Here is a 25,539-nt window from a genome sequence, read left to right on the forward strand (position 1 = left end):
CAGTTTTTATAGCTACCAGATTGTCAAATAGTGACAGAAACCACACAAGCAAATCTGTTTGAGATATTGAACAAGTCAGCTTCTTTTGAGGCTTTTGTCTGATTTTGACATGCAGTTTGCATGATGCAAAACTAGCGGCTACAAGTTTCTCTTTCTTGTTAGTGAAATTAGCTGTGTAAACCTAATAAAATCAACGGACACCAAACGTCTTGGCTGATTAAATACATTTTGAATAAGGTGTAGTTTTTAAGTACTGCTTGGCACTGTTTTTCCCATACAGAATTAAGAGACAATCTTAAAAAAATCTAACAAAATCAGAAAGAAGTTCTGTTTTGCTTTGTAGATGAACTTTTGTGTTCTTTTACTCTTTAGGTGCGATGTGACAACCTGCGTAAGGAGCGTGACATTTTGAAGCAAGCGGAGAGCCGACTTAACCAGGAGAAGGAGTCCATCCTGGCTGAGCAGCGTGGACAGAACCTGTTGCTCGCCAACCTAAAGTCCATCCAGGTACTACTCTGATCACATGTATAAACTCAGTGTTAGTGTTTTTTGTGTAAAGCCCCATTACCTGTGTTACCCATGAAGGTCACTCACTGCTCACTGATGTTCTAGCTAACGATGGAGCGCTCGGAGGCGGATACCAGACAGCGCTATGCTAACCAGATTATGCAGCTGGAGAAGGAGATCGCTCAGCTGAAGAAGAGAGTTGAACAGGAGGTAGAACAGAGGCACGCTGTGGAGCGCAATCAAGATGTAAGCTTCATTCTGACTTTTTTCTTTTAACAGACTTGTACTCAAACACATTCTTTTGAAACAGTTAATTTATTTTGACTGATTTTGATTATATAGAGTACTGTCTGGGTCAAAGTTGTTACCAGAGCACTAAAATCATGTTTTTCCCCCACTTAAAATGGAAAGATTTTTGCCTTAGATTTTCTGATTAAAAAAGTATGGAGGTCCATATGACATGCAAAATACAGCAGCATGAACAGAACCCATGTGCTAGCTAACAAACTTAGCTATTATTAGTGAAGAACAAAATTATGATAAAATAATAAATGGCTGAACGTGACTTCAGTACTGAAATCTTGTCTTCCTGTAAACTAGCATGCTAACATTACCAACAGTAAGGATACTTTCTAGTTTGCATGTTCATGTATATTCATTAATTCTTGTTTTCTGTATGAGGATGAGTGTGCAGAGTGGTTTCTAGGCCATTTTCATTATGTTCATAAGAATTGTTCTAACCTCTGGATCTTGAGCCTTGGTGTCTTAATGAAAAGAGCTGTTATGGTCTTTCCTTATTAATATTTCTTTAGTTTTAGTTTCTTTGATTTTAAATTTACCTTTTTTACATGTCCAAACACATATCTCCAGAGTGCTTGTTTTAATTCTTTTATGGTCTTGTCATGGTTAGGTTCAGCTAGTGGAGGCTAAGAAGCAGCTGGCAGCTCAGAACGCTCTGCACCAGAAGACCAAGGAGCTTCTGAAGAGCACTGAACAGCAGGTTTCCACTCTGAGACAGCAGCTGAACAACTCAGAGAATCAGAATGGCAAACAGCCTGTTAAAACGTCATCCAGCGGTAGGTGCTGTTGCCAATAATTTTTTTTTCCATTAAAGAGGTTAACAGTATAGGGGATTTTCAATATTACTGTTTAGAAATGAAGAGCCATATATGAACAGTGCAGTTTATGGTAATAAGAAAACATGTATCTGTCCTTTTGCATGTCATTTCTGTGACAATGTATCTGATGTATATAGATGATGATGAATTTGTTTTTTGATCATAAATGTTCTCCAAGCTAGAAGTGTATAGTTGTTCAGAGCCATTTTTAAGCTGTTCACAGCAAACTGACACTGGAACATGTTGCTTTGAGTACTTTACAATGACTGTATTGCCGAGATAATGTGTTTCTGGTTCTCTCTCCAGCTGAAGCTCCTGGTGTTCCTGAACAGGAGGTGGAAGAGTTGCGTGCACGTCTGCAGCAAACCGAGGACCAGAACTCAGATCTGCAGGAGCGCCTGAAGAGCGCACAGAGCAACCTAGAAGAATACAGGACCATGGTCCTCAGCCTGGAAGACTACATCAGCAAGGATAAACAGGTGGGCCGGGCTGCTTTTTAGGTATATCATCTTATTCAGGCATCTTTTGCAGGTCACGTCTGTAAATCTGAGTATCTGAGTAGGTTCTCTCTCTCTCTCTCTCTCTCTCTGGCAATTCAGTCATGATGGGTAGTCAAATGTGTCTGAAAGGTTAGCTTTTAACCCGGATAGTAGGGACTTAAAATACTGGTGGCTGGGATGGCCAGAAAAGCATAGTTTGGAGTCACTATGCAACATGAGGGATAACAAGAGTTGAACTACTGCAGCTAATAAAAGAAAAATTATATCTAATATTCTTGGTAATGATGGGGAGTAAATGACATTGATGGCTTTGAAAAATTGGGGAAATCAGCTAAACTAACCACTATTAAACAAATCTAACTATATTGAGATTGACCCCTAGTTGTTGTTTTTAGGTCCTTTGTTTATGTTTTTAAATGTGCTCTGTTAAAGTTCATTCCACCTGTGCCTTATGTCCCCTTCAGGCACTTGAAGAGGCGCGCTTATCCATAGAGAACCAACTGAAGGAGGCCCAGGAGCTTAACAGGCAGTTGGAGGACCGGATGGCTGAGACAGAAAGGGAGAAGCAGGAGCTGCACGAGGAGAAGCTCAAGGCTGTGGAGAATGTAGAGAAACACGTAAGAAAGCAGAATCTCACTTACTACGGTGGTAGCTTTTCAACACCCGGCCCATTTTCATGGTTTGAATTTCACGCCTAGTTGCAGCTCTCATGAGTCTCAGAATAAGAGGAGCAGTGCAAAATATATGACTGGTCCAGATTAAAAAAAAAAAAAAAAAAAATCTAGTTTTGTCTCTTGTCTCCTGCTGTGTGGTAGGTAAAAGAGCTGAAACATAGTCTGACAGAAATGCAGACAGAGCTGCAAGATGCACTACAGAGAGCAACATCCGCTGCAGCCAAAGAGCAACAAGCCACACAGGACAGCCAGCAGCAGGTGGGTCTACTAAAAATCTCACAATTTAACTTCGTTAACTAATATTGTGTGTGGGAAAACCAATTAAAAAAATTAACAATATTGCAGTCAATTAGGTGTAATTAAATGAGAGAGCTAAAAATCATAATCATGTTTAAAATATGCTTAACTGTACATTGCTATGCTCAGGGTGCTTCTCTTTATGCATAAAGCAAACTAACGACTAAAATGATCTAATCCTACATAAACCGAAAGCATCGAAGTCATACATTTATTATAATATTCACATTACTGTCACTGACCAACATTTTATTTTTCATATGTAAATAGGGCTGAGTGATATGATGGTATGATATGGATGTTGCAATAAATTGAGTCATTATCCATTTTCTGAGAGTACTGCAGGTCCCATTGACACTATTTGTAATACTGAACTGCATCACCACAGTAACACAGAGCTCATAGTTAAAAATTTGCCAACAATTACATTTTTTCTTCTTTTCTCTATTTGATACTTTACATTTTTGTGAACACTGTCTTTTACAGATTTTTGAGCTGATTTGTTCGCATGTAGAAAAACAAAAAAATGTGTCATCTTCTTGATGTTATGGTACGGTTATCAACAGACTGCAAAAATGCAATGAGCAAATGGCAGGTTGTGACTGTACAACAGTCAGCTCTAGTATTTCTAATCTTCTTGTCATCTTTTCCCCAGGCTAAGCTGGCCATAGAGGCACAGAATAAGTATGAACGGGAGCTTATGCTGCATGCTGCTGATGTGGAGGCTTTACAGGCTGCTAAGAAACAGGCCCAAGAGGCAGCAAAGAGCCTCAGAGAGATGGAGGAGAAGGTCCAAAAGGCCACTGTTGAGCTCCAACAGGGTCGTACGGAATGGGAGCAGCAAGAGAAAAGCCTAAAGGTAATAATGGAGATAAAAGGGTGTAACCTATTAGAAGTAAGAATGTTGTTAGACTTCATTAGTGTTTTTTTAGTTTCTGTAAGTGCTTTTATTGACTCCTGGCCTTATTTGTGTGAGGTGATCTTAATCTCAGTCCCCCATTTCACACATTGACTGTTAATGTTGTGTTCAGGAGGAGCTGGTGAAACAGGAGCAGCGTGTAGAAGACTTTCAGAAACAGAACAAAATGCTCCATGAACAGATGGAACAGTTGAGTGTTAAAATGGCTGCCACTGTTCAGGAGCAGGCAGCCAGTGAGGGCATTCTAAACGTTTCTTTTAACGAGGAGGACAAAACTCAGGAGCAGATCCTTGAGATCCTCAGGTGAATGTCTTACCTAGGCCTATAGGGCATCATGACTTGTTCTCATTCTGTGTGGAGTATATCTTGATCTTAACTGTGTATTCCAAATGTGTAACACACGGTTCGCATCATCTGTAGGTTTGTGCGTCGGGAAAAAGAGATAGCTGAGGCTCGGTTTGAGGTTGCTCAGGTAGAAACACAACGGTACCTGCAGCGCATGGAGCACCTAGAGAAAGAGCTGAAGGAGGTCCAGGACTGCCTGACAGCTGAGCGAGACAAACTACAGGTTAGAAGCCACAAAATGGATAGATCCTACAGTAATACATGATAAACAATCATTGTTTTATGGTGCATAGTTGCTTTATACTGCTTATTTTTATCTTTAAAGATGACTACAAAGGCCATGGCTCAACAGGAGGACAAACTGAAAAGGCTGGAGAGCTTGAATGCTTTGACTGAGACCAACAAGATGCTGAAGGAGGAGAAGAACCGGTTGGAGCAGGAGCTGCAGCAGAACCGGGCCAAGGCAAGGACACCCATCTTATAAACTTTTGTATCTGGCGAGCATTTATTCCGCAACATTACTGTGCTTCTGTAAGCCTCTATGTTGCGTACACTACAATCTAAAAGCTCAGAAGAAACACTAACAGTATAAGCATGAAATAATTGCACTGATAATGCTTATTAACAGAGAGCAAAAGGTTGACTAATGGCTGCCCAATATAGGTGAACATTATCTGAGGTCATTATTTTATTGTTTCATAATATTTTAAATTGTATTGTGTCTCCAGTTAGCCAGATAAATTGTTTTATGAGTAGGTTAGAACAATCTACACAATTAATCACACAATCTTGCAATTAAATATTGAAAATTACTACAGTTTTTGAAAGGCTCATTTAGTGACCTTAAAACTATAAATGGTGTGTACACTTTAAATCTGGATTGAAATAAAAACTATAGAGCTTGCGCTCCAAATATTTTCAGGAAAACGTTCATATTCTCATATTTGAGTTCCTGTTTCCCTGGTTTCTGAGTCAAAGGATACATGCTGCATCAGCAAATCTTTTCTGTATGTTCATTTCTCATGAAAGTCTATACCTGAACTACTGTTTGAATTGTTTTTAATTATACGTTAAAAAGTGGACAGGGTTTGACAAGAGCACCTTTTAGTATCAGTTGAAATATCAAGTGTTAGAAATGTTTGCTCTAAATTTCTAAATTTCTCTCTTTCAGATGGTTAAGCTGGAGGTGGACATGAGGCCTCTGCAGGAGAGCAATGCTGAGCTGAGTGAGCAGAATGGCATGCTGCAGGCCGAGAAGCGACTTCTGGAGGAGGATGTTAGACGCTGGAAGAATCGCACTCAGGTCTGCAGCTCTTTTTTTTTTTTTTTTTTTTTTTTTTTTTAAATTGCAGCTCTATACTCAGGTCTGTAGCTCTAGTTTTAAGAGTACTTTTTAAGAGAATATGAGAAGCAGTTGTTATGGTAATTGTTAATGATGAGTGTGTATGTGTGTGCAGCAACTGGTGAGCCAGCAGAAAGATAGCAATCAGGAGGAAAGTAAGAAGCTCCAAACAGAGAAGGAGGCCCAAGTCAAACGCATCCAGCAGCTCACAGAGGAGACGGCCAAACTGAAGAGCGAGCTGGCCAGGTCAGTAATGACCCCATTGCTGGACAACGTCTGAGCTTTTTTTTTTTTTTTTTCTTTTTTTTTTCCCTTCTTGAATGTCAATGATAAATTTAGAAGTATTAACCAATATGAAGCTAGTTAGCATTTAGTTGCTTTGTTTAGCATTGTTGGCAGCTGGAGTGTCTGAAATTAGTCAGAGTGACCACAGCCTGGAATAACACATTTAGGAATTGGATAGAGGGTCCATTTGCATAATCTAGTTTTTGTGACTTTACATATAAATGTAAAGGTCTTTTCTGTGGTGACAATAAATGATATGTTGTATAGCCCTAATGACAGTTATGTAATCACTTATTTCTGTGTGTGTGTGTGTGTGTGTGTGAGCAGGGCAAACGCATCTGTGTCTGCATCACAGAATCAGGGTCAGAACCTGAGGGAGAATGTGGGAAAACTCACCACAGAGAGAGACAATCTGAAGAAGGAGCTGGAAGCCAAGACTCTGGACATCCAGGAGAAGATCAAAACCATCACACAGGTCAAGAAGATCGGCCGCCGGTACAAAACCCAGTACGAGGAGCTTAAGGCCCAGCATGACAAGGTACATTAGAGTTGGGACAGGTCCTTCTGTCTATTGTCATCGACAAGTATTGTCTTGTCTTTTTTTTTCTGCATGTTTTGATCAGCTGAACAGCTCAAATATTTGACAGTGGAAATAAGCGAGAACTAATACTTAAGAAGTGAGAGGACTCTATTTTGCCTGTTATATTTGCATGTAGTAATCAGCTGCACGAAAATATAAGTCTGACTAGAAATGAAGAAACTTTGTAAAACTGATGATGTAAATAGGTGTGTTATCTTAAATTTAATCTACTTGTACTTCTCTTGTCTTTTTGTGCTGCTTTGCTGTGTCAGATGGTTGCAGAATCAGCTGGTAAACCTGCACAAGCGGAGGAAGCACTGATAGAGGCACAGCAGGCCTCAGTGCAGGAGATCCAGAACCTGAGAACATCCCTGAACCAGGCCCAGAGTAGAGCCACGGACCTGGAGGGACAAGTGGACAGCATGCAAAAGGTACCATCTTTATCATATTACCTACAATTTTACCTTAAATTTTTTTATTTTTTTTTCCTCACCCCTTCTCTTCAATATTTTACTATTTAGAGTTGTCCAGAAATCCTATATTCATTAGCTAGCTCATGAATGAATTCTAAACTGTGCATGTCCAATTCTGTGTTTTGGTTACCTGGAAATTTCATGACTTTTTACTTTATGCATGAACATATTGTAATCATGCATGAAACTTCACTGTTTCTGAAGGTGGAATTGTCAAAAGGAGAAAGCTGGAAGTAATGAGGATAACAATATAGTACCACTTCAGACCTAAGTTTGTAAATGCCCTATTTTACAATTAAAATGTTTAAAAATTAAAGTGCATTATGATGTCATTTGGCCTTGTATATAGATAATGGGTGAGAGAGACTTAAATTACTTGTTGAGTCCTTTAGACTTGTACCTCCAGTGCAAAACGAAAGAAGTACACACATTTGTCTCACCTGATCGGCTACATCAGGGGTTAACCTGGAGTGAAACTGTAGATTTTATTTTTAAGTTAAATAAGTTTGATAAAACTTAAGAAGATTTTCTTCCCAGAAGGTAAAGAGTATATGAGAGGTCTTTTGAGGTTATGTGGACGTGTGATTGTTGTGTAAACAGAGAAAGGTGGTATCATGTGACTGTGTGTAAGCCAGAGTTTGTGTTATTGACATGCAGGCAGCAGGGGAGAGGGAGGCTGAGGTGAAGAGTCTGCAGGAGCAACTCGCTCAGATCCAACCAGAGCTGACACGTCTCCGTACAGAGCTTCAGGAGAAGAGCAGTCAGGAGGACCAGCTAAAACAGCAGAACTCTGAGAAAGAGGAGAAGACCAGGAAAGCCATCTTGGTAGCAAAGCAGAGGATCAGCCTACTCAACAGTGAGTGCAGTACAAACTCCAAATATACTAGTTATGAAAATGAGACAAGCTCTATTCTTTCCAGTTAAAAAGTTCAGCTGTTTTATATTCTTGTGAACTTTGACCAGTAAATATCAATTGTAACTTCTCATACATAGTGATGCATTCGCTACTTTGAAAGAATTTTCTCCATTACTGACCACCCAAAGATAATTAGTTAAATTAAACATGGTGTGTAGGTTCTGACTGAGTTTAGCACAATTGTGTGTGTGTGTGTGTGTGTGTGACCCAGGTGCAAAAGAAAAGCTGACTAAGGAGAATGAGGAGCTGAAGCAGCAGCGAGAGGAGTTGGAGGTGAGGATGAGCGCACTGAAGTCTCAGTATGAAGGGCGGCTTAGCCGTCAGGAGCGGGAGCTGAGGGAGCTGCGCGAGCAGCAGGAAAGACATGGAGAACAGCGAGACGAGCCTCTGGATCAGGGACCAAGCAAGGTATGTCTTACTGAAGACCAGGACAACAGCATTCCTCTGGTTAGCAGTATCCCCACTGATGTGCCTTTTCTTTCATTTTTTAAAATGAACCATTATTCTTTTGCTTGCATATTGTGTATTCAGGTATTTTTGTTTTATTTAGGTCTCAGCTGTTCAGTCTGGTTTTATTATTACTCTGTGTTACTTTCCTGTGGCTTATCTGTAGGCTTAATTAAATTACACAGTTGATTTGACTGTGTGTTTTCAGAATGAAACAAATTAACATAAAACTAACCTGCTACTCTTTTGCAGGCTCAGGAGCAGCAGAGGCCATCTGAAAGCAGACAGATCACGCTGAAGCCCACACCTGCTGCTGACAGAGGAAGGTAATGACTCAGGAACTAGAGAGCTATAGAATTTTAGGGCTTATTTGTGCAGACATCTTCGACTGAGATGGTCAAATCAGTTTAACCAACCTTGGCACTTTCTAAACAGAGCTAAACAAGCAAGTAAATAGTTACATCATGTAATGTTAATTAATGAAATATTATAATGATGGCATCTTAACTTCTTTAATTGGTCCACAGTGCTAGCACCAGTGAGCCACCTACAGCTAACATCAAGCCCACTCCTGTAGCTGGAGCAGCCAGCAAACCTTCATCCATTCAAGGCAGCAAGGCCACACCAAGAGCAAGCATCAGACCAATGATAACACCTGCTCCGGTTACCACACCAACTCCGACTGCCACAGTCATGCCCACAGCACAGACAGAGACACAGGAGGGTGAGAAACCTAAGCTCTGTTTTCATTGCAGTTAACGTTACTTTAAGTTGCCCTTGAATAAACATTGGTTAATTCTTCTTAAGAAAATATTAAAATAGCCTCTATAAATGTACCCTCATAAAAATGCCAGGATCTACAGATACGTATGAATATGCAGTTTAGAAATTGTGACCAGTTAAAAGATATTTTTTGAGGGCATGGGGACATTTTATTTAGTTTTGCTCTTTGTTTTTGTTTAGCTAAATCCCTTAGCTAAAACTACTATAAACACAGCCTAGCTTAATTAAATCACACTCTCTTTCTCTATTCTATCGGTTGTTTTAAATCTTTATTTATCATAATCACTACAGCTCTGCAGCCGTCTGAGGCTCCGGTTGAACACGTGACTGTGTTTGGGAGTGGCTCTGTGCGTTCCACCAGCCCAAATGTTCAGAGCACTCAGTCAATCATCACACTGCAGCAGAGCCAAGCCACGGCCTTTGTCCAGCCCACCCAACAGCAGGCCAGTCAGGAGCCAGCAGCACCCATGGTGGAGGCAGTGCACAGCTCGCAGATGGAAAGACCGTCCACCTCCACTGCTGTGTTTGGCACAGGTGAATATAAAATACAATGAGCTCTATCCACTATTCATGGTACATAAATCAGTCAGCCACTGGTAGGGCCAAACAGTGCACCACCTCCACCACTTTGATTATTATTAATTAAAAATTTTACTTATTTGAGCCTCAGTATGCAAGAATTCTTCAAGTGTCTCATTGTCTGTGCAAGAGACAGTTTGCATCTGGTCATGTGACCTTTCAGCGAGGATGCAGACCAACGTAGATGTTAAGTACTACAGAAAACTATATAATATTAAAAAACTTAAAGCACTGCATGGATTTTGAAAACATTTGTCTTTTGGGTTAAATTACGACTTCGTGAATGACATTTCAAATAAAAACTGATGTAAAACATCAACCAATTAGCTAAACTTACATGAAACAGTTTTGATGGGTACAATCATGTGTAATCAATTAAGAAAGCCAAAAATCATAATCATGAATAAAAGATGAATAATTGCGCATCTTTACTTGCTCATTATACCAATATATTAGCAACTTTGTATATTTTTGTGTTTTTTATAGTTGCAGTAAGAAAGTGTGTGATGTGCATGTCCAATTTGTGTGTTTTAGTGTCTGCGAGTGCAGGTTCATCTCTGCAGAAGCGTGTACGAGAGGAGGAGCTAGAAAGCACCACTGAGGTGACAGAGAGCACACAAGATGACCTTAACGACCCCCCTATGGCTAAGAAGATCCGTTTCATCCAGAGAGTCGGCCTGGAGGTGTGCTTCATAGGAAATACATTTTTTATTTTATGTCTGTCTTTGTGTACGGAGTGGCTAAGCACAACTATGTAACACAGATGGATTATAATAGGATTTATATATATATATATATATATATATATATATATATATATATATATATATATATATATATATATATATATACACACACACACACTGCAACGTTTGCTAAGTTTTCCCAAAGAGAGTTTATAGACATATCTAGCAGAAATAAGAACTAGATGCTGCATATGTAGTGTAGCTCTCTTAGTAGCTAGTAGTTTTGGGTAAAACACTGTCTAAGAAGGTTATTTTGTCTGTGCAGGAGGATATCGGCACTGAGGATAGCAACGATGCAGAAGCTGAAGCTCCGGAAGTTACACTGGAAGCCCCAGATGCTAGTGAGGTAAATCCTGCTACATTTTCTGCAAATGAGTGCCTGAACATCCAGATTTCTGTAAATAAAATAAATGAAAACAATATCTTTTGTTAAAATAAAATAAAATTGAATAAGGAACCTCTGTGCCTTCAGAAAAAGATTTTATTGTAAGAGCACACAAATGCTGCCTAACTAGGAGGCTTCTATTTTTATTTTAACTTGTATACATATCAGGAAAAAAACCTGAGTTTTTCTGTGTGTATGTTTGTGTCTTACAGGAGGGCTACAGTGTATTAGGTGTAGAAGAGACCCTGTCTCAGTCTGTTCCCTTGGATCAAGTGAGCGAGTCTCAAGAATCAACCTACGAGCACAGGCACGATGTCATCGTCATCGAGACAGACAGCAACAGTGAGGAAGAGGGGGGTGTAGCAGAGGCTGGACAGGTCAGACACTTGGCAGGAAGCTTACAGAGTAGTTTGTGCTACTCTATGCTTGTGTTTAATATCAACATTCTCCATGCCTTATTAACAAATATCTGTTTTAAAACCTATTCATCTGTAGTAATTCATATTTGATGAACTGGAGAAGTGTTCTCTGATGTTTAAATTTTGGATGTTTCTGACATCTTTCTGTTTATCCTGTCCCTCCTTCAGCAGTATGGAGAGGAAGAGGAGGATGAGGAGGAGGATGAAGACGAGGAGGGAGCGATGGCGGAGGGAGAGGAGAGTAACGAAGGCAGTGGAGATGTCAATGAGCCATTTGAGGGCGAGGACACAGAGGTACACCACGTTACATGTTATTTAAAAAAGTTTAGCACAGATTTTAATTTGTTTTTTGATAGAAGGGAGAGAAGGAATTTGTTTGGCTTCAGATGTTTTTTAGTTTGCATTGGGTTGCACAAGGCTAATGCTGCTAACAGTGGAAGTCTATAACTGCACCCTGCATGCCTAAATCATTACACAAAATTCTGTGTTTTTTCCACAAAAGAATGTTTATAACATAAACAAAGGCTTGCTTTATTTATTTATTTATTTATTTATTTATTTAAATTCGCTTACTTATAATGGAAGTGGTCATCAGTTTAATTCCAGAATTGAATCCAGTTCATGTTTTTATCTTTCAGTATATGAACTTGTATTTTTCTTTAAATATTTTAGTCTTTAAATAATCTAAATAATGGTGCATCTGTTCTGGTTGTTGTGTGACAGACAGCTGAGGCCACCGAGCCAGGCACTGAGAATGAGGAGAGTCAGGGAGCTTCGGATTCCACCCAGAAACATGCGGATTCTCAGAGCAGTGGTAAAGCTGCACACACACATACACACATACATAATTCCACTATAGGCACAAATATACATAATGCCTTGTTGTTGTTCTGTAGATGACCTTGTTATTGTTATATGTTTCAGACTAATGATTACTGTACAGATTGCTGCCTCTGGCTCTACTACTCACTCTACTTTACCCAGAACGTCTGCTGTGGCTAATGCTAGATTAAAAATGAGCAGACACATGATTGATAACATGCCTGATTCTAACCAGCATCAATTAGCTTTTGTTATTCATAAGCAGTAAATAACATTTTTAAAACAAACTTTAATTCATTTTAACCATGTGTGCAGGTGAAGCAAGCATCAGCACCATGGAGCCAACTCCTGCAGTTGAGCCTGTGAGGGAGGTGCAGCCTTCCCCCAGCACGACTGGTACCTCCAGCAGCTCCCTGTCCTCCCAGGGACCCCGACTGCCCCAGTCACCTCGCAGACCGCATCAGACACCCCCACCTCGCCTCAACATCCACCCCGTCCCTGAGCTCGGGCCCCCACTCATACAGGTACACCATTTCTACTTCAACTATGTAAGGAATATGTAAGTCATTGTGTTTATTTAATGTTTTTACAACCTGTCTATGTCTATGGTTTTCTGTCATCTAGTCATAAAAATTCAAAGCAGCTAAATCAGAAATATAATGTTAAATTTTAATCCCTATGTTCTAAGACATATCTTTAGATTTTATAGCAACAGTATAATAATAGTAAATAATAAATAACTGCAATATCAGTAAAAATGGATGCACAAGGCAATTCCCAAGCTTATGGATCATCCTGGCATATTAAACTGGTCCTAATATAGTGTGACAAGATTAATTCTCTGCCAGGACATTTAACCGTAATTTTTTTTTTTTTTTAAGCAGAGGCAGTCAGGCCAGACTAGACGCCCATCGACGAGCCGTGTACCCCAACTCACGCCTGGGATAGGAAGCATGGTAAGCCTCTCTCCCTCCTTCTGTCTGTGTATTAAGCTTAATGATTTCCTTTAAAAATCTCATATGGTGAAACTCCCTCGTGTGTGTTTTTTCCCTATTATTTCTCCAGCAGCAGCACTTCTTTGATGATGATGATCGTATGGTTCCTAGCACTCCCACTCTAGTGGTCCCTCATCGTAATGATGGCTTTGCTGAGGCGATTCAGTAAGTAAAAAATATCTCTCTATGAGGGAGGGGTTACATCATGGCTAATGGGGGAAATAAAATCTTTTTTTTTTTTTTTTTTCCCCAAAAAAAGTAGTGCATTTTTTTGATCTTTCAAATGTTTGCATATAGGTAATATTCTTTTGCAGAATTTTTATTGTTTACCTATAAGAAGAATTTGCAAAATATTGTGTAGGAATTAGAAAAGTTAAAAAAAAAAAAAAAAAAAAGTTAAGCCTCTAAATCAGATTATGCCAGTGGAAAAGGCAGGTTGATGTTGTAGAAGCCTTGACTGAGGAGGAGACGAGAGACTTTCTTGGTTTGATTCTTGATGATAATGTTGCAAAACTACAAAAAAAAAAAAAAAAACATGCAAAAACAGTGTGGTAGATAGTAATTTCCAGACAAACACAATTTTTGTTTGATAAAGTAAAAATAAAAACTAAAGTCAATTTAAAAACATTTTAACTTTATTTTAATTTTACTATCAATTTTATTTTATTTATAGCATTTAACTTTATACATTTCATTATATGTGTAACGTTGATGGATGTTTGTTCCCCTTTAACTCTGTTTTTGTCACTTGCTCTCTTAATTTGTCTGTCTGTCTCAGTTCTCCTCAGGTTGCTGGAGTCCCTCGATTCCGTTTCGGTCCTCCAGAGGACATGATTCCTCAGACGAGCTCTTCCCACTCTGATCTGGGTCAGCTGGCATCTCAGGGTGGTGAGTTTCTCACAGCATCGCATGGTTTCTGTCATCCTTGCTTTAATCAGTTTTCACCACCTGTTTAAATGTTTCTGCGCCTGTGTTATGTGTGGTGGATATACACTATGTAAGCACTGTATGAATATAATCTAAAAATTGTGTGTCAGGTTTGGGCATGTATGAGAGTCCTCTCTTTCTGGCTGCTCATGATGAAGAGTCTGGAGGCAGGAGTGTTCCCACCACCCCTCTGCAGGTTGCCGCTCCAGGTAACCAGTCAGATCATTTGTCATTTAATCACAACATTGCCTTGAGCTGTTGTCTTTTTCTTATTTTTATTGAAACTTTTTTTTTTTTTGGTAAAGTGAGTGTTTTTGCTGAGAGTCAGCCTTCCGACGTGGCCGAGCCAGCCTCACAGTCCGTCCCGATGGTCAGCACGTCCACGGCAGCCATGACCGGACCTGGAGAAGCTGTTCCTGGGGATGATGCTGATGATGTCTTTATGGCAGAAGCGGAAAGTGAAGGGTGAGGGGTCATGACCTTTATTTGGATATTGGCCACGTTCGTTTTTTTTTTGTGTAAAGTGTTGCATTGTTGGCTTTTATTTATTCCCTCTGGTAATGTGTTTGATGGAGCAACTTGTGTTCTCAGGAAGCAAATTAAAGGCAATCCTTCATTTACATTATTAACTGTAATGAGATTTTTTTTTTATGTGTGTATGTGCAGAACGAGTGGTGAGGCATCGTTGGAGAGCCAGTCTGAGCTGGAACCTGCTCAGCCTTCTGATGACGCAAGCCTGCCTTCCACCAGCCAAGAGCCAACCTCCAGCTCTGCTCCAGGTACACACACTTACACATACAACTTTAAAATTTCAGGTTGAAGGCCTTAAGAACTATAATAACTTTTGATTTTTAGCAACATTTTGTTTAGCAACAATTAATCTACTGCCTTTTGTCTTTGATGTCACATCACATCACACACACAGGACAATACAGAATCACTGAGGTTAAACTGAGGCTAGCGTTAGCTACCTGTTGCTGAGCTAGCATGCACAATATACACATTAGTGAGTTGTACATGTGGTACACATCAGTGTGGGAATGTCAAAACCTGTGACTGCAAATGACTCTGAAGTATATTTAACACACTTAACTGCAAATTAGGCCCTAAACACTGAAAAAGACTTAATACTTAAAGTATTAAATTGAATTTGCGGATACCTGCAGGCAACCTTTTTTTTTTTTTTTTCCCTCACTCATGTTCATAACCATGTTTCTGCAGACACTAGCAGCAGCCAGCAGCCCAGACCTGCAGACAGAGCTCGCAGAGAGAGTGCCCAGCCCCCACGTAGAGCCCAGCTTATCAGGAGAGGTATTAAAGTCTCTCATTACTGTATTTATATCCACAGTCTTTCAGCTAGACTACTGCCCCTTCATACTGCAATGCAAGGACTTGCATCATTACATATATATATATATATATCGCACACACCTCATGAGGCTTAAATCAGTCAGTCCACTGTATAGACTGGAAACATACAAGTATCAGGAATTATATATAACCGTGGTGCCTTACAGCAATGATACTTGTCCTTGTATCACAAACTATTAAAGTTTAAAGGCAAATCTTAGTCTACTTAGGATGAAAATGCCCTCCACAGAATGGTCCAGTGCAAATAGTTAGTTGCCTGTGTCAAACAAGGTTGATACATTATGCTTAAATTCTCATTCGTTTGATTTCATTCCTTTCATTCATCTGACGCTTTGTGGATGTGTTTTATAGGATATGTTTTATATAGATTAAATTGTCAATATTGGAAAAGTTACATGAAGTACACTAATGCACAAAACACACAAGATCAAAATGTCCATTTTAATATTTAATGAAGTAAAGTATAGATGCAGAAAGAAATGCAGCTTTGTAGCATGACATCATTCATTGCAGGGCCATTAGGTCAGATCCCTAATGGAAAATCATTGAGTCCATTTTCAGTATGTTTTTGACTCTTGGTGTTTTTTTTTTTTTTTTTTTTTTTTTTTTTTTTTTTTAAATCTAATTTCTTTTTCCTTCTCTCTTTCTCCCCTCAGGTATAGGCTATCCTCGTGGTGGCCGTGGCCGAGGGTTCAACAGAGGCACGCCGTTCTAACATCTCTACTAGTTGTGAAATCTCCCATTTTTCAGCCAAACATGTTTAAAGAAATACAGCTACAAATTCAGTGCAACAGTTTTCTTTTGTACATATAAATTTTATGTTCTGTAGTTAGCTTCAGTTTGCTTAATTATGATTTCAAATTGCTATTTTGTACTTTATGAATGATGTTCAATGTTTTGCTAATAATGAATAAAGCTGTTCAGTGTTTTTGCTAATAAAAAGTGGCTTGCTGATGAGTGCCAAGCTCTGGTTTCTTTGCTTTGGGTTTATCTATTGAGGACAGTTGAGCCAGTTTCTGACGTCATTCTCAGCAGACGGCTTTCCAGGAGACTCCAGAACAGGAATCTCACTGCTGATCTTAATGCTGAAGACTTTAGCTGTAAAGAAGGACAAATACAAAAATTGCCTTAGCTACAGAAGAGATCTTCTCTTTCCTATTTAAATGAAGAGGGAAAGGGATTGAGGGTTTTTTTGTTTTCTCTCTCCTGACAGTATTTGTCTATTTAACACAAGTCTTGATTTTAAAATTCTACAGTCACTTTAACAGCTAAATCCATGAGGTGTCCAAATGCCTACAAACCCTTATTCCTTATTAGCAGTGTTAAGTAAGCACCTAAGAAAATATTAACATGCTTAGCAATGTTCACACTCAGACTGGAATAGCCAGTTTTGGCTTGCTGGGTGGGTAAAAGTAAACTTACGCCAGGAGAAGATGTAGTGTTCGAACCCATCGGGCTTCCTGGAGTTGGGCATGGAGAGAGCAGAGGTCACCGGGGTGGGGAATCCCTTCCACTTCAGTGTAATGTTGATCTCTCCGGAGAGACGGGCTTGTCAGGAAAATGTAGATGTTAAGGAGGACAAGGTTTTAAAGCAGTCCTTGAATTTTGCTGCTCATATATCTAGTAGTAAGTTAAAGATGATGAGTTTGTGTTAAAATTGAAGCTTTTTATAATGAAAAATCTCAAGCCTTGAGATAAGTTGGGCTACCTGGAGTTATAATAGACATGTGACCAGTAACTGGAATTATTACTATAAAACCTGGATCAATGAATGTTAATCTTTGGTGGCATAACAAAGAATTATGGCATTTTCTAAATATTATTTATAATACAAATTCATATCATGCTACAGTTTTATACTGATTGCATATTAACACCTTGTGCCATTTATGTATTTATTTTTATATCACAGTGCTGTGGAATTCTCTGTTCTGATTGGTCAGTAGGTGTTGATTATTTTTCTAAAGCAGCAGCTCTGATAACAGTGCTGTTAGTAAAATCATGTTTATGTTCATGTTTATCTCACTGTGCCCGTTCTGATACATTATTATTTCTATACTAACAACACAGATACTTGTGTGTTGGACAGTCTACCTAATCTAAAGCTAATAATAAACATTTAAAAAATTTTGTTATTTAACAAAGAAAAATGCATAATTATTGAAGTTTTGCTTGGGTACTTTCCCTCCTCTTCCTTGCTACATAGTTTTATCTTGTATATATATTTTTTTAAATAAAACAACAAAACCTCTGTGTAATGTGTGTTTTGCTGGCCTGCATTTCAATGTTCCATTCACATACAGATATCAGTGAGATGTCTTCAAGTATCATGATGAGTTTTGTCTTATCGCTCAGCCCTAATATAAAATAACCTTCTTTAGCTCACCTGGTTGGCGATTCTTAGCGGACACGGCATTCTTTCCCTTTTTCCCAGTGCAGGTCGGCCCACTTCCAGCAGGGTAGGTGAGCTTCTGCACTATACCTCCTAGAGAAAAGGCAATATGATTGATAAATAATGTGTTTATTAATTGTAGAATGATATATTAGCCTAATCTAGGATGGGGCTGAGGCAAACTACTGGAGTGAATATATATTTTTCTGAATCATGATCTGACCCATCACAATCACCTTTCTTGAAGAAGTAAACAGTCTCAGGCCTGTTCCTGGTGGCAGGGATAGAGAGAGCAGCAACAATTCTTCCCGAGAGCCCTCCAAAGTCCTTGGACACAGATCTGGGGTAGCCAGGCTCCGTCACCCCATTCTGAAAACTCCAGTAGTTATCATCCTGTGCAGAGGGAAGAAAAACTGTTTAGGTGTTGAGTCCATCTAACTCTGATAAGTGCTAATGGCAAGGTGAGACAAATTTGAACATATTACAACAAAACATTTTCGCATAATCCTAATTTCCTAATCTTATACCACAATTTATGAATTTATTTATTATAAAATAGACATTACACAAGATAAAATGTTATTGCCTTTTGTTTTTTTCTGTGAAAGGTGCAAATAATTCAGAAACTGACATTAGAATTTCCCTTCTTTTGTAAAAAAAAAAAAAAAAGAAGAAAAAAAAATCTGGGTTGTTGAACTTAGAGTATGGAAAGCTACAGTCTAGCACACTTTAGTGATTGTCCTGTTCAACCTGCTTAACCTAGTAATTAGCTGATGAGCTGAATCAAGTGCTTTTAATTCAGGAAATCACCAAATTGTATTTGATTCTGAACCTCCAGAAGCAAAGTTTGACACCCTTGATTTAAACTAGAGGCTCTTAAGTAAAACCGAAGACCTTGATAATGTAGGTATTGCCCTCGCAGTTGCAGCGCGTGAAGGCTGTGTCGATAGGCGAGGGAATGCCCAGGTCTGCTGAAATACTGCGTGCAGGACCAGCTGTTCTGGTTTTGGGGTCCAGGATCCAGAAGAAATGACCTGAGAATGAAGGAGAGAGTCAAAACACAGCAATATTAAACAGCAATATTCTTTATGAACAGGATTAACCTGCTGTTCTGTTCGGGTCAAACGTTTTGTCTATGTGCTATTTGGCGAAAGAAGATGAGAAAATAATTTTTACTAATTAATAATAAAAGTAAGTAAAGGTAGTATCTGAAAGGTGAAGTTTTGTCATTGTCATATTCTCTAACAGTCATAGCTTTTATTTAGACATACCCAAATGTGGGAAGGGCTGAATGTTAAAGTTGTGTTCCTATGAAATCTGAAGTGCTGGTCTTGGTCAGTAGGAGAATATGCAAGGTAGTGAACAGAAATGTTGAGTTGAATTGAAATTAGGGTTAATTACCTTGGAAAACAATGATGGAGCCATTGAATGGTGAGGTCACACCGTCGATTGGGAGGCCATCACAGAGGTCAGGGCTAGAGCTCTGGTCTTTTAATGGAGAAATTTAAAGAATAATTATAGTTTTTGGTAAATGATGAACCAGCTACTGGTAGTGTACTTAGACATAGGATACCTGGAGACAAAAACCTATTTTCATTATAATCAAGCTGTCTGAGTCTGTGCAACTTTTTGCTTTACATGCTTTTAAATAAGCTGGAAGAATGATGGCCAGCCCATTACGTTGTTCTTGAAACCAACAGCCTTGTGATACCACACATTGTAGCTCTGAGTGAGGTGCATTCCTTACGTGGCTGTCCTGCTGCATTGGCAGCCTCCAGAGCCTGAGCTATGTCCGTCAGCGTGCTTGGTCTTCCAGCAGATGGCTCAGAGACACCAGAGGGTTGATTAGTGATACCACTTGCTTGACCGCTAATGGAGATGGAATCCTGGACGCGTCCATTTCCATCTGCGAGGGGTGCTCCAGGAGAGGAAGCTCCAGCAAGGGGTGCGCCTGAAGTTAATACAGAGAACAGCAGCTACAGTTCAGATCAGATCACTTGAGACTCTGGTATTCTCCAGCCTAACACCTCACACTTCAGCTCTGACTGGAAGGAGTCTGTGATGCTGACATGGATGACACAGATGAAATCAGAGCTAACAGCCAAGACCACAACACTCAAGACACAGAGAGAGACTGTTTTTAAGAATATTAAAGCTAATATTAATATAATGGTCACCAAATCAAGGTTTATAAGAGATGGTGGAATATGTGGTAGTTAAAGTGCCTAGTGTAGTTAAAGTGTCTAGTCTATGATAAATAATACATTTTCAAGAATCGCTTCATTTGCTGTGGCTTATATAAGCAGTTTATTTCTTTATTAGCATTTCACATGCAGTCATCTAAAACTAATGGACAATCTTGACACAAACCGTTTTTCAACTTTTGGCTGGAAAGCTTCCACGCTTCATAAAGCATCATCTGCATCAGCTGCTGTGCTAATTTATCATTCATCTCAGTAAGAGCTGCTCAACACAACTTCATAAAACGGGATTTTTAAATGAAGAAGCCTGTTCAGAGATGGTCCTGGACTGATCTTGAGTCTTACCTGGTGTGTTTTCCACAAGGTTTGCAGGAGGAGTAGTCAGGTAAAGATTAGCATCAGCAGGAGAAGGTGCTGCTAGATCTTCAGTCAGTGGCACTAGATCCACAACGCTGCCTCCTGTGAAAAAAAGAAAAAAACAACAACATGAGAACATGACTGTCTGATAAGCAGTTTGGATCTGATTCTTGTCACAGCTCCCCCAGGGTACACAGTTTGTAGAGGTTTCAAGGCCAAGTTTAGAGGCATAAGGCTCAATTATAGCAATGGCAAGTGAGCCAGATATAGCTTTTAAAGGCACAACAAAATGCAACAAATTTTGAGCCAAATGTGGCCAGGATGTTAGCTCTACTTCATATCATGCCTATTACATCAAAGAAGAGTTCTGGATCATTCAACAGTGGTATGGGACACAGATGAAGAGGTCACTATGCATTTTGGGCACTCTCAGAAAATGTTATAACTGAACAAAAGTGCAAATTGTACTCAGTCATTTATCACATTTATACAGTGCTCTGGGTTTCTGATTGTCCGTGGAGGTGAAACTGCAGATCTGAAATTGCCATCAGCACAAGCTAAAGACAATAAAATCCTTAACTGTACCCTCTGTTCAAGAGAGACTTAACAGTACAAATTAATAAACATTGCTGAATTAAATGGAGGGAATGACATGACATGCTAGGAGCTGCATCTAGATTTGAATGTGTGCAATATAGAGAAGGAGGTTTTACGGAAACCTTGTTATCTTTATCTGATTCTGTGATAGTGAGCAGTTTTTTTTTTTGTTGAGTTCAGTCTCCTTTTTAATTTTTCTCATTTAATTTCATTCAGTTGCCAGTTTATTAGGTGCTGTATAAGTTTATCTAATAAACCTGAGGCTCAGTGTAAATGTCTTTTACTCTCAGTACCTGTGTATTCAAATCCAAACCTTTTTTTGCAAAACATTAAGCTGAATTTTAAAATAATAATAATAATAATAATAATAATAATAATAATAATAATACATCCTATGCACATGCAAATGTAATAGTTATTAATAATATTATTGTTATTAAACACGACATGAATTTCTAACAGAAACTGCTGTTTAGTATACATATCTGTTGCCAGGTGGTAAGTGGAATTCATTAAAACTGATTAACAATACAATATTAGAATTATACTGTACCTTCTGACTTTTTGCTGGTCCTGACTTCTGGTGCACTGTAATTCATATCTGAAATAACAGAGTTAATAAAAGCTGCTTAACAAGACAAATTAAAGTTAACTTTAATTTGCTACATTTTTGCAGTACAACATAAATGCACCTTCAGAGACATAAGTATTTACCCCAATAATGTTCTTCTACAGTAATATTTCTTTTACCAAAGGTACAAATGATGTACACATGAGGGTCACATGCCAGTGCCAAGCATTTAAACTTAAAACAGCCAGTGTTATAGTTTTATTAAAGGTGGAATGATGCTAAAACAGATTTTTACAAAATGAGATTTTATGTGATTTTTTTATATAACATCATCAGTGGCACATAATAAGTGTTAAAATAACTGGTGGTCGTGTGTCAGAATGATCCTCAAGCATAAGGAGAGCTTTTCGGGTCTGTTTTCACCCGTATTGTTTATACTGAGCATCACAGAGATGAAGATAAAATAGTTAAAATAGTTAGAATTGCTATAAAATCTAAAGAAATGCTCTGTGGAGAGCTACATGCCATACCGCAGTGTAAGCTGTAGTCAGGACAGCAGGAGTTGTAGAGGGTGCAGTCAGGGTCACATTCACACTCCCTCCCTCTCCTGAAAGCTTCCCGGCATCGACCCCTGCATGAGCCACCTGCGAAATGACAGCACACCAGTTTACCTTCATCTCCATCACAACTCTCAGGACTTCGAGAGAGCCTCAGTAGGGCCTCTGACCTACAATTTTAACCCTCAAGGGGTCAGTGGCTCTGTGCTGAGCCTGGACTGGATCCTAGCCCACATAGTTGCCTCCGACATCCTATAAAGTGTTGATTCATGTTAAGAGTCATGAAGGACACAGTGTTTATGAGATGGAATAAGACCAAATCTGTCTTACGGGAGGTACAGACGTCCTCGTAGTCCTTGCAGCATTCACTGTGAGTGAGACAGTCAGCATCGCAAGTACAGATCTGCCCACGCAAGAATGGCTCTCCACATCGCCCGCTGCAGCTCTCTACATAAAAACACAAAACACACCATGAACCAAACACCTGCCTCTCACAGTGATGTCCAAAAGGTCATGAGAGCACAACCAAAAAATGCTTTTGTTTCAGCAATTATCAAAATTACTATCAAATTATATTTCTCAAAAACAGATATCCTTCAGTACTCCGGTATATAGAAGTGTATCGAGGAGTGTACTACAGGAGTCAATATCAGGACAACGAAAATTAAGTTCTAAAGATCTACATGCAACCCTCTCTCATAAGAAATTCTTGGTTTCTACACAGAACCTTAACCAGAGAAACAAACCAAAGGACCCTTAAGAGTTCTAGATTTAACTCTTTTTTTTCTAAGAGTGTAAAGTTTGAGTGACGTATTGTATATGGCATCACAACAGTTCAAATAACATTGAAATTACAGTTTCATATGTGTATTTAAAAATCTAAAAATTGCCTCAGCTTAATAAATAAATTAATTAATAAAGAAAGAAATAATCCAAAGTGGAATAAGGAATTGAAGGAATTGTTTTCTAATAGATAAAAACAAATGGTGTACTCCATGTAAAGGCAATACTATACACAGTATTATTGCCATTAACCCCCTTTGATAAATGCTCAAGACAGAAAGAAAAACTCTAAAAATTGGACTGCTGTCAGTAAAAAGAAAGATTGACATGTGAAGAATGTGACTGACTTTGAGCGGCACAAAGCTGCGGCAGGACGCAGGCCATCAGCAGCACAGAGGAAATCAGAGTCCATCCAGCCATCGTAGCTCTCCTAACACTCGGGTTCAACCTGTTCACTTTCAGCACTGAATGATCCAAACAGCAAAATCTAAGAAAAGAGGTAAAAATATATAAATCATATCATCAGTGTACTTCAATTTTAAATGCAAAGGTTTTATAATTACAGAGATGTACATAAGGTTTCTAGCTTTAAAGCACTAAAGGAATTTGCATGTACAGCTGATAAAGGCTTCTGTCTGAAACATCCTGTTTCTCTAGAAAATTCATTTACTAAAGCTAAGACATATACCGTAACTGGGAAATGTTTAGACAGAACTACTCATAGAAGGGGTTTCTTGATTTTAACCACTTTCCATCATTGGGAATTGAAGACCTCAAAACTATGAAATAACGTATATTGCATTTCACACTGGAAAAAATGATGTATATATATATATATATATTTATATTTGTATATATATATAAAACACAAAAATGTTTCCTAACAGTTTCTGAAAAGGTTCTTTGGATGGTTAATGGTTCTCAGGGTTGTATATGGAACATTTATGTGTTTAATCAGAGGGACAATCAAAGAACCTTAAAGGTGTAGGGGTTCACATATTACACATATTACACGTAAATTCAGAGCTAATAAGTGTGCAGATAATGTAACATTAACAGCTAATTGGTCTTTTATGTTCTAATATTCTTATCTTATATTGTAGGCTTTATCTGCTCTTCCTTAATATTCATTCTGTCTGGAACTGTGTGATCCATTATGTAAATAAAGTGTTAACAATGTCGTTAATTGCTTGAGGAAAATTCATATTAAATGAAATCTAAGTGAATATCCTGTTTACACACTCTTAGCTGCACAGTAATGCCTCATTTAATACCAAAAATTGGTCAGGCATTATTAGTGTGATTAACTTTTGTCAATTTTTACCTGTGAAAAATACACTGTAAAATGAAACTCTACGGTTTAGAGTTAACATTTATAAGGTATTATATCTGTATAAATCTTGTGTTGAGATAGTAAATTAAGAGTACAATTAGTGTTAGTGTCATTTTTGCTAATAAATAATTAATCTTCTCCACAAACAGTAGTTATTAAGGAAAATAGACAACACCTGCAATATAAGGTAAGAATATGAGAATATAAAATAAATAAAGCACTAATAGGCATTTAAAGTTGGCAAAAAAGAAAATGCTGTATTTATTTATTTATTAATTACTTTAACGTAATCAGACATTTATAAATTTGACTAATAAATACCTTCTAAATGAAAACTAATTGTTATATTTTTTGTAACTGTTATATTGTAGATATTTCCTTTGTTTTATTTAAATGTTATATTTTAGAAATAAATTCTTACACAGGCATCACCTCTATATCAAATTCTATCTAACATTAAATGTAAAATCAGATCGACGTACATCTTTTTGACTGGTGCAGTATATGTACTGTGTAACTAGATAACGTAAGTAGAGCGTAGATCTTACCTGCAGGTGATCTTGTCGAAGTCAGAATGTTTCTTTCTGCTGCACTTTTGTCTCTTATATAGCACTGAGCAGCTGGATTTCTCGACTGGACGAGGACATTGTGTAATTAACCACCACAGTCTGATTAAACCACGGTGATGCAAAGACTGGCCTCCCACACACACACACACACACACACACACACACACATACACATTTGTCTTACTTTGTCCTTGTGAGGACATTCAGTTGACATAATTATTATATCTAATCAATGCTATGCTACACCTAAACCTAACCCTAACCTTAACCTCATCAACCAAAAGGGAACCATTTTGGCTCTTTCATTAATTAAGTAATTAATGGTTTAAATAAAAGCTGCAGTTTTTCTTTTTAAGAAGCCATTTTCCTTGGGGAATAGCCAAATGTCCCCAGTTTGCAAGGTCAAACTGTTAGATATTCCATATGTAATAATATTTGCTATCATTAAGTGGTTTTGCAGAACTTTACAAAATCACAGGTATTATCTCTACACCCTAACTCAATTTTTTTTTTTTGCAGCTTTTCTATTTTGATTATGATTTGATGTCCGGAAAATAAGCAAAATGTCACACCGTCTGTTAATTTTCACATTTTCCTGTCATTAGTATCACTAGGACAATAAAGCTGAATTTACATCAGAATTACGAGCCTGTCTGCACAATACTGGTCAGTTTAATAAGTGTCTCTAATTCAAATGAGCCAGAACTCTTTAGATTTCTTCAAATGACCTTCAAAGATCGGACTGAATT

The 25,539-nt window shown here is 38.4% G+C and overlaps 2 protein-coding genes across 7 annotated transcripts in view; one reads left to right on the plus strand and one right to left on the minus strand.

Annotated features, from left to right (window-relative positions):
* The window catches only part of tpra (translocated promoter region a, nuclear basket protein), a 28,042-nt gene extending 11,655 nt beyond the window's left edge, over nt 1-16,387 (plus strand). Inside the window, exons 19-51 of one of the 6 annotated variants that reach the window (XM_034310597.2) lie at nt 373-507; nt 613-753; nt 1,418-1,583; nt 1,932-2,104; nt 2,590-2,742; nt 2,941-3,057; nt 3,752-3,955; nt 4,128-4,318; nt 4,436-4,583; nt 4,686-4,823; nt 5,532-5,663; nt 5,818-5,948; nt 6,315-6,525; nt 6,840-6,998; nt 7,698-7,896; nt 8,168-8,364; nt 8,656-8,729; nt 8,931-9,127; nt 9,478-9,720; nt 10,300-10,448; nt 10,777-10,857; nt 11,109-11,273; nt 11,484-11,609; nt 12,039-12,129; nt 12,453-12,661; nt 13,022-13,093; nt 13,206-13,297; nt 13,911-14,020; nt 14,170-14,268; nt 14,365-14,524; nt 14,726-14,838; nt 15,281-15,370; nt 16,087-16,387. In XM_034310597.2, coding sequence (XP_034166488.2) covers nt 373-507; nt 613-753; nt 1,418-1,583; nt 1,932-2,104; nt 2,590-2,742; nt 2,941-3,057; nt 3,752-3,955; nt 4,128-4,318; nt 4,436-4,583; nt 4,686-4,823; nt 5,532-5,663; nt 5,818-5,948; nt 6,315-6,525; nt 6,840-6,998; nt 7,698-7,896; nt 8,168-8,364; nt 8,656-8,729; nt 8,931-9,127; nt 9,478-9,720; nt 10,300-10,448; nt 10,777-10,857; nt 11,109-11,273; nt 11,484-11,609; nt 12,039-12,129; nt 12,453-12,661; nt 13,022-13,093; nt 13,206-13,297; nt 13,911-14,020; nt 14,170-14,268; nt 14,365-14,524; nt 14,726-14,838; nt 15,281-15,370; nt 16,087-16,145 — 4,725 coding nt within the window. In that variant the 3' untranslated portion in view covers nt 16,146-16,387. Of the gene's footprint in view, nt 1-372; nt 508-612; nt 754-1,417; nt 1,584-1,931; nt 2,105-2,589; nt 2,743-2,940; nt 3,058-3,751; nt 3,956-4,127; nt 4,319-4,435; nt 4,584-4,685; nt 4,824-5,531; nt 5,664-5,817; nt 5,949-6,314; nt 6,526-6,839; nt 6,999-7,697; nt 7,897-8,167; nt 8,365-8,655; nt 8,730-8,930; nt 9,128-9,477; nt 9,721-10,299; nt 10,449-10,776; nt 10,858-11,108; nt 11,274-11,483; nt 11,610-12,038; nt 12,130-12,452; nt 12,662-13,018; nt 13,094-13,202; nt 13,298-13,910; nt 14,021-14,169; nt 14,269-14,364; nt 14,525-14,725; nt 14,839-15,280; nt 15,371-16,086 lie in introns of all 6 variants that reach the window. The other 5 variants (XM_034310593.2, XM_034310595.2, XM_034310596.2 and 2 more) reach the window with 5 other exon arrangements.
* Nucleotides 15,996-24,914, minus strand: prg4a (proteoglycan 4a). The gene is made up of 13 exons (XM_053239789.1): nt 24,770-24,914; nt 23,236-23,375; nt 22,436-22,552; nt 22,079-22,192; nt 21,531-21,578; nt 20,369-20,482; nt 19,570-19,773; nt 19,224-19,310; nt 18,717-18,856; nt 18,059-18,215; nt 17,817-17,915; nt 16,853-16,978; nt 15,996-16,528 (listed from the first exon to the last, which is right to left on the minus strand). Exons 2-13 carry the CDS (start codon nt 23,306-23,308, stop codon nt 16,422-16,424), a joined length of 1,386 nt encoding a protein of 461 aa, XP_053095764.1. The 5' UTR covers nt 23,309-23,375; nt 24,770-24,914; the 3' UTR covers nt 15,996-16,421.
* Nucleotides 24,915-25,539: the final 625 nt, after the last annotated feature.

This window comes from Pangasianodon hypophthalmus, chromosome 14 (genome assembly GCF_027358585.1).
Source record: "Pangasianodon hypophthalmus isolate fPanHyp1 chromosome 14, fPanHyp1.pri, whole genome shotgun sequence".
NCBI classification, from domain to species: domain Eukaryota; kingdom Metazoa; phylum Chordata; class Actinopteri; order Siluriformes; family Pangasiidae; genus Pangasianodon; species Pangasianodon hypophthalmus.